Genomic DNA, 8642 nt, shown 5'->3' with positions numbered 1-8642 from the left:
CTGACAGATCACCTGCTCACTGTATTTTAATAGTTAGATTTCTATTTATTGTCATTGTGAAAGACAATAGCTGGGGAAAGGATGATTTACCTTGGCTAAGGCATCGTAGGCAAGACCAAGAATCCCATGCCATTTAACCCCTGGTAAGAAGAAATTCTCCGATTCAAGAATGGTAGCAATGTTGATGGTGTAGCTGCCATAGATTCCTTTTGGGATAGTAATGACATCTGTACCCAGCACTCCAGTCCAGCTTCCTTGACTGTACTTAACTGTGACATCAATCCCTTGAGATTTGTATGTACTTGACCTTTAAAAGGAAAAGATACACTTATGCATGAGCTGTTCATTTACAATGCAAGACAACAGAATATATTCAATCTCAATTTTTCCCAGAGAGGAAAAAAAGTGAAGTCTGCAAAGTCAGCCACACAAACTTAGAGAAGAAGAGGGATGAATTGTAAAAGCAGTAAAAAGCAGTAATAAAAAAAATCTTGAGGCCCTGTTTTTATCCTGAAGCCATCAATGACTGAAATCGTCACAAAGTGTGTCTTGTCCTTTTTTTTTTCTTTTTTTTTTTTTTTTTAAATCTACGATATTATGCCGTCCAGTGCAATGTTGTCCCTAACTCAGACAGGTCCATCACAATAGGAGCAATACTCTTAACTGGAGATGGAACGTATTAAGCAGTGCTAAGAAATGAAAAGCTTCTGAATTCAAATCTCAAATTGAAATGCCAAGCTAACTGAATCGCTGTAGACTAATACCTCATTAATATTATTAGAAAATCTGTTTTGGGTAAATTGGAATATTATTGTGAGTATCATCTGGAAGACACAGGCTTTCTAAATCTGCAGTTTGGCCTATCTATCAGGAAGTAAGCAGACTTGGATATTATTAACAAATGATTCACTGACTTGGAAGAGGAAAGGAAGGAGTTCCTTCTAGACCAGGGCAGCAAAGGCAAAGGAGCAGTTAAGTATGGCAAGCAAAGAAAGGAAAAGAATCCTGTTTAGAAGGCTTAACAAAAACATTAGAAAAAACATTAATAAATTTTTCATTTTAAAATCCTGTAGTATAAATATAGTAATCATCTTTCACCCACATCACTACTGAAGAGCTACAAAAGTTCTAGACCTCTTACAACTTATTTTGGTCCTGTTCCTCAGCATACAGCTTCCCCTTCTGAAGAGACAGATGACCATGCTCGGTTCATCTGAACAGACTTTTCGCTTGACAGCTTTTTTAAAAGTAAATAAAAAAAAAGTTTAAAATAATTTCATAACACCACCTTTACATGTGTGTAAAACAATAGAAAGTGCAGGTGATTTATCAACTGCAGACAGTTTTATCAACCCAGCTTTAATCTAACAGCTGCTCTGACAGAAACAGCCACATGAAGTGGCTTCACAGCCCCCTGTACCTGAGCTTGCCAGAATGAAGTCAGTGTGATTTTGCCTGTCACGGGGAACAACCTTTAGATGACAACACAGACAACTCCCATCCATTCGAGCAGACACTTTATCTTGAGGGACAATTTGGCCATATGGACCACGCAATTGATCCTCTTCCTAGCTAAGGGAGGGAAGGAGTAGTAAGAGGCCAGGCTCTAACCCTAAGCAGCTCCTGATACTCCCAACACCTAGCTCTTCAAGGGTCTTCAAGGCTCAATAGCTTGTAACAGCCAAGACAGCAGAAATAAATGAGATAATAGGCCCCACATACTATATTTCAAAATGCACGAATTCCAGAGATACTGTTACTACCTGTATCTGGTCACTTCTACTGCTACTGCTGTTTTACCTTTCTGCGTAATTCTGCATTTGAATGAGACTTAGACAAAGGGACATCTCCACTCAGGCAGGGTCTTCAGAGCACCGCTGTGATACTGGCAGTATATTTTATAAATCTAAATAATTAGTGACATAAGAGAAACTAAGGGGGGGCAGGAAAAGGAACGGAAAATACAGGGCTCTTCATGTAGAAAAGTGTCTGGCTGTGCAACAGAAAAGGAAACATCTGAAATCAGAGAGAAAAGTGAGTGCTGGGAGAATAAAGCGAAGCAAATCTGCAAATACAGACACTGCACGACTAGCAGCAGCACATAGCTCTTCTTCCGTAAGCAGTAACAGCCTGATGGATTGAGCTGTGGACCAGGACACAGAAAGACTGGGTTCGTTTTCCAGCACAGCTGGTGAGCTTTCCTGCGGAAAGGCAGGACAAGTCACTTCCTCGCCCTCGGTGCCTCAGCTTCCCCACCTGTAGAAATGGGTATAAGGATAGCCACCCCATTTGTAAAGCGCACAAATGTCATATTGAAGAGAAGGCCTTATTATTTCCTTCAAGGAGCAAAATACCTAGTGTGGGAAGGGATCTCACATGATCCTTGTGGCAGTAATTATATTTTGTTCTGAAAAACCACTTCCTGCTCCATCTTCTTGACTGTAATCAGCCTGTGTTTTTCCACCTCACTGATCCAAAGGAAGAAAACTTCTTTAGAGGTCAAAACTAGAGACTTGTTCTAATTCATGGGCTGAGTGTTTTAGCGAAACAGACAGCACAAAAAATTCCAAACAAGCCTTTCTGGCTATGATGAGAAAATAAGAAATTCAGCTCTTCCGGCAGGACAGAGTGTATCTTAGCCAGAGGCAAGGAAAAAGGCTCCTAGATTATGGTGCTGTAGTGCCACTACTCCTTTCTCCCTCTCCTTCCTGGTTACTACCTTCTCTCCAAGGCAGCCAACAGAAACGTGGTCCTCAAATCTCGAATGGATCTCAAGCCTCAGCTGAGAAAACTAGCAACGGGTTCATTTTCTCATGCAGAGTTACTCCTCATTACCAGCATTACCAGTGTATAACACTGAACAAAACATGGCCAAAATGCTATTTCTCATGTCACGCTTCATTTGAAGGAAGCTTAACATGGCAACAGCAAATCCACTACGCAGAAAGCCCTGCTTAACACCGACCTCACCAAACACGTGCAATTGCTTCTTAATTCCATGCTCTCTTGCTGATCTGCAACAAATCAGGACTTCAGATTTTCCTGCTTACCCATTCACTTTTTCCTAAGCACCAAATCAATGTCTTCACACACAGCAATGGCAAAGAAGGGACAGAAAACAGCAATGGGCAAAAAAATCTGAACAGAAGTTTTTATCTCCTCTCTAGTGATAGATGGATGGCACAAGATAAGTGATTCAGGGCCAACAACTTTAAGAAAAAGCAAACTATTCCACAACATAAATGACTTATTTTTAACCAAGTCGTCCCATCTAATTTGCAGGGGTTCTGGAACAAGTTTATAAGTTACCTCAAACCATAAACTGTACAGTGTACACAACCAAACTCAGCAGCAGCTTATGTTTGCTTGCTAGTATATACCTTACTGTATTACCTCAATTTTTTGCCCATAATTTTCTTACCTCCCTATCTTTTGGAATGATCAACTCTTGAGCAGTTTGCTCTTGAAACTTTAGATGGTAAGGCAGTAGTACTCACACTGAAATAAAACTGAATACTGTTGCTGAATACTGACAGCCCTGAGTATGTCACTCTTTCACATACCGCTACGGAGCCATCACCGGTAATTCAGTTTCAAGTGTAAAAAACCCTTCATACATCTGTTTAAGTAGCTCTTTTATCATAAGTAGCATACTCAACAAAAACTACTTGTTATTTTGAACAGCATGAGAAACAAATGCTGTGATTTCTTTTCAGTTCGGGACAAATTAGGCCATTTCCCAAAACCTTATACATCATGGTGACTTATACAGCATGATCATCACAGCAGACTCCGAACTTTTCACAGCAAAGTTTTGTCAGAGCCATTCAAAAACCCAAGTTGTGAAAGAGTTCATGATAACAGCTTTATTCGTTTTGTACAGAAAGACCCAGGTAATTAAACAATAGAACTATACGACACAAATTATATGACATACAACATCATTTAACAAGCTAGTTCTAAAATTGCTCAGGGAGGGCTCTTCCTGAACAACACACCCTCCGGGTCCTTTGAAACAAAGATAATGCCTTTCCTATGCATCCTCCTCAATTTCAGTCAAAAAACAGTCATGCATTTAATGTCACATTTTGATCATTTGAATAAAATTAAACTAAGAGCATGGCAATCAGGAAATCCAGACCTACCACTCTCTTTCTCCAACACAATATTAATATTCTAATATGCACACATCTATAACTCAGTCCCATTAACTTAACAAACTACTAATCCTTCTTTCCCCTCGTCTTCAATTTGCAGTTTATGACTTTGATATGGAAGCACTTCATGACAATATAGGGAAAAACTCCAGGAATGATTACCAGATGAGAGGCAACCTCTTTATCTAATGTTGAAGTGTTCTACCTAGTGTGGAAGAAAAGTGCACATAGGTCATTTGTCTTATTTACACATGGGTAAAGATCACTTAGGTAATTTTACAGATCTGGCTGATGTGATATCAAGGCCCCTGTCTACCACCTATGCAAACTCATGACAACCAGGGAAGGCAACCTGACTACTGGGAAAAGGCTATCATAAGGCCAGTCTCAAAAAGAGATGAACAGCAGGGCCCAAGAAACTATAGGCCACTGGGCTTCACCTCAGGTCAGGAAAAGTCTTGGAGAACAACCTCCTGGAATCTGTTCCCAAGCACATGAAGGACAAGAAAGTAATCATGGACACTCAATGAGGAATTTCACAGGCATATCGTACCTGACCAACCTCACTGCCTTCTACAAGAAGATGACTGGCTACGTGGATGAGGAGAGCGCAGTGGCTGTAGCACATCTTGACTTCAGTCAGGCTTTTGACATCATCTCCCATGGCATTCCCATTCAGAAGCTGAGGATGTGGGGCTGAACAAACAGACCACTGTGGGGGTTGAAGATGGGCTAGGCCATTGGGCCCAAAGGGCAGTGACTGTTGGCTCAACATCAGGCTCGTGACAAGCATAGTGCCCCAGGGGTTGTGAGTGGAAGAAAAATTGTTCAACATCTTCATCAAGAACCTACACGATGGACAGACTGCACCCTCAGCAGATTTGCACAGGACACTACATTAAAGGGAGTAGCTGATATGCCGAATGGCAGAGCTTGAATCCAAAGGAACCTTCAAAAATGGGAAGATTGAGCCAACAGAAACCTCATGGCATTCAGCAAGGACAAGCACAAAGTTTTGTAGCTGAGATGAAACAACTCCATACATCAGGACAGACTGGGAAGAAACTGAAAAGGACTCAAAAGGACTTGGAGTGATGGTGGACACCAGGCGGAATAAGAGCCAACACCGTACGCGCCCCTGTGCATACAACAAACTTTACACCCGGCCACACTTGGAGGGCCATGGACAACATATCCAAGGAAGTTGCTCTCCCCCTCTGGTCAGCACTGGTGAGACCACACCTGGAATAGACTGTGGCCAGCTGTGGGAACCCAGTTCAACAGGGAGCTGGACAAAGAGAGAGGGACTGGCAGAGAGCTACCGAATAGGTCAGGGTCCACAAACACAGGACCTGTGATGAGAGGCTGAGGAGAACTGGGCTTTGGCTTTGCAAACAAGAGGCTAAGGGGAGATCTCATAGCAGTTTACAACAACTTGAAAGACAGTTACAAAGATGACACAGCCAAACCTTTCTCTGCAGTGCCAGACAATAACACAAGGGGCAACACCCAGGAGTTACATTTTGTGAGGTTAAGGTTGGACAATAGGAAATATTTCCTCCACAGGAGAGTGTGGCACAGCACTGAAACACACTGCCCAGAGAGAGAATGGATTCTCCACCCTTAAAGGTTTATAGGACTTGGCTGGACGCAGCCATGGCTGACCCAATCTGGTGACAGCCCTGCCTCATTTGGGATATGTACTAGGTGACCTACAGAGTTTTCTTGCAAACAACGTTTTTGAAACATCTAACTGATTTCAGTGGGGCCGGGATCCCTCCCGGATGACATTGATTTAAAAGTATTTAAAGTGTTTAAAATGGAAGAAGCATGGTGTAGCCAGGTTCGAGCATGCTAATGGTTGCACTTTATTCTGAGCATACTGCAGTACTCCATCAATCCAACCCAAACCAGAAATTGCTATTGCAATTGCTCTGGACTATAATGACTTGAGTTTGAATCATTTTACAAAGCACCCTTAAGTCTTCAGGGCCTAAATTTCAAAGTTTCATTATTAACTTCATATCAAAGTTCTCAACACACAGTGTACACTGAGAACACTGATAAGAGACTGCAACCTTCAAGTCTTTCTCAACACACAATCTCTGCCATTGTTGCTGTTTCTAATGGTTCATGGTTCTTATGAGAGAGGCCTTGCCCTTCCAGACAAAATAAGATCACTTAAGAGAAAAGAGAGAAGGAATGCCTGTGCTTTTAACTCCTTGCAATTAAGTTTCCTCTAGCCACTACCTATGGAAGGGGACAGCTGGCATGTAAAACTCTGCAGTAGTGCAGAAACGGCTTTCAAGTGCAAATTCTGGACTTTCCAGACCTGTGTCATATCAGAGTGAGATGTGAAATATCTCCATTAACATCTGAATATGTGACAGGAGGTAAGGCTATTTTAGTAAGCAGCATGGAAATACCAGCTTTCCCTCCATTACCAGTGCATCTTATTGGAAAAAAAGTGCAAAACCCCATGTTAAAATACATAAAGAGGTAATGAGAATGGTGATACTCTCCAGCTTCCCAGTCCTCGAAGTATTTTTATCCATATGCTTCAGCTAAAGATAGACACTGTGTTTTGGAGAAGTTTACCTGAAATAATTGAAACTAGAGAAGGGCAGAAAGGAAGGAAGGAGGGAAAGTGATTCAGACAGACAAAGCTGTGCTTGGCTGTGACTAATGTCAGCTCATGCTAAACACAGCAAATTTAGTGCATAACAAGCACCAAAAGCACCAAGTCGTATCTTATAAACAACCAGATTCAGCAGGGTCTGTCCAGATCACTAACTGATCGAGGCCCTTGGCCAAACTAAACAACAAATCAGTTTTTGACTAACTAATTCTGGTTTTGGATGAAATGTCAAGTAACAGATACAATTACTGGGTTTCAATTTTTGGTTTTAGACACAGGGAAAGTATATTTAAACTTTTAATTCCTTGCAAGACTATTCGGATAAGAAATTGGCTGAAATTGGTGTGATTTTTGCAAACAATTTTTACCCTGTAATCTTCTTTTTTCTCCCAGCGCTGCGCTCAGAGCTCAGTGGGTCTGTTCATGGTGTCAGGCAGGGCTTTGCATCAGGCAAGGCCAGTCTTCCCATTCAGGCAACAAACATCCCATTCTCATGGGATGTCACAGGAGCCCATGAACTGCCTTACCACCCTCTTTCGTGTGGAGGAGTCAGAATCTAAAAGACACCCTAACCCATCACGGCGTGCAGAACAGGTACTTACAGCTTGGTATTGAAGTAGGAGGTGACATCAGGATCAGGCACACCTGCTACAGCAAAATTACTGCTCCCAGTGTCAACCAGAATATTTAACTGCCGAAACAGAAGAAAGAAGAGGTGTTTTTCATATCCAACTAAATAAACAAAAAAAAAATCATTAAAGTTTTTGTCTGAACTACCTTCAGTTTTAAAATTATAATGAAAGTTGCCCTGAAAAATAAATACAAAGTGTCACTTTTGGGAAAGATATGCTACTGCAGCCCCTGAAATGCTTTAAAATAGTCACATTCCTGGAAGGGGGAAAACCCGACAAGCTCATATTTGCACAGCAGAGGAATTCATGACCATCTGAAATTTCTTTTTGGCTCAACCCATGTGTCTTGGCAATCTGGCTTGTCCGGGTCACACACGGAATTGCGTACTGTTTAAAGCACTGTTTGCCGTAGAGCTTATGAGGTTTCTAGGTAGGGGCTGAGTGCAAGTCTGAGCAGGAATAAGCAGAAGCATGAAGCTGCCTCGTGGCTTGGAGAGCATGGGAACATTGCACAGTTCGTCCCAAGCAGCAGCAACATACCACAGCTTTCACCGCCCTTAAATAGGAGGATGGCAGATTTATAAACACTGTGAAAAGCATGGAGTGAAAGGTGGCCTAAGAGTGGGCCACTTGTTTGGTTAATTGGGAGGATGATTTAGGCCAAAAATTGCCTAACAAAACCACACGGACAAAACAAGACGCCTCCTTTTCCCATTTGGCTCAGGTTAGCAGCCTGGTTCACCACAGCTGCATGACAGCTTGTGCTAGCACAAATCAGAAGGTAACAGTACGGGAGCGAGCAGCCGGATGCAGGACCACCTCTTTCAGCAAGACCTTGAAACTACAGGTGGCATTAAATGATAATTTGTCAGTCAGAGACTGTACTACTACCAAAAGCAGTGGTCACACTTTTCCCCTTGCTCTTGGCTGGATGCTTCCCAAGATGCTTCTTGCCATAAGCACTTGTACCCATGGTGCTGTGATGCAAATCAGATCAGGTTCCTCACCTACAGTTACCAAAAAACAATTAGCCATCTGCCATATCAGACAGCTACTTGAAAAGAGATGGTAGGAGCAGATACTAGAAAAGGGCGATTGCCTCCTTTGGTGACAGCGTGGTCTCAGATTGGCTTAAAATGATTGTGAAATTATGCCCTAGGCAGTAGGGGACACCTGCTCCCCAGAAAAATATTAAGGAATTCAGAATTTTCCTGT

General features: G+C 42.1%; 1 protein-coding gene across 1 annotated transcript in view; it reads right to left on the bottom strand.

Annotated features, from left to right (window-relative positions):
• The window catches only part of BACE2 (beta-site APP-cleaving enzyme 2), a 26034-nt gene extending 17634 nt beyond the window's left edge, over nt 1-8400 (bottom strand). The window contains exons 1-3 of the mRNA XM_009328038.1: nt 8319-8400; nt 7398-7527; nt 91-307 (exon numbers count right to left, since the gene is read on the bottom strand). Coding sequence (XP_009326313.1) covers nt 91-307; nt 7398-7527; nt 8319-8400 — 429 coding nt within the window. The remainder of the gene's footprint in view (nt 1-90; nt 308-7397; nt 7528-8318) is intronic.
• Between the last annotated feature and the right edge of the window lie 242 nt (nt 8401-8642).

The sequence above is a fragment of the Pygoscelis adeliae genome, unplaced genomic scaffold, assembly GCF_000699105.1.
Source record: "Pygoscelis adeliae isolate BGI_AS28 unplaced genomic scaffold, ASM69910v1 Scaffold154, whole genome shotgun sequence".
In the NCBI taxonomy this organism is placed as follows: domain Eukaryota; kingdom Metazoa; phylum Chordata; class Aves; order Sphenisciformes; family Spheniscidae; genus Pygoscelis; species Pygoscelis adeliae.
The sequence above is the reverse complement of the archived record's forward strand: the minus strand, read 5'-3'. Positions and strand labels throughout refer to the sequence as shown.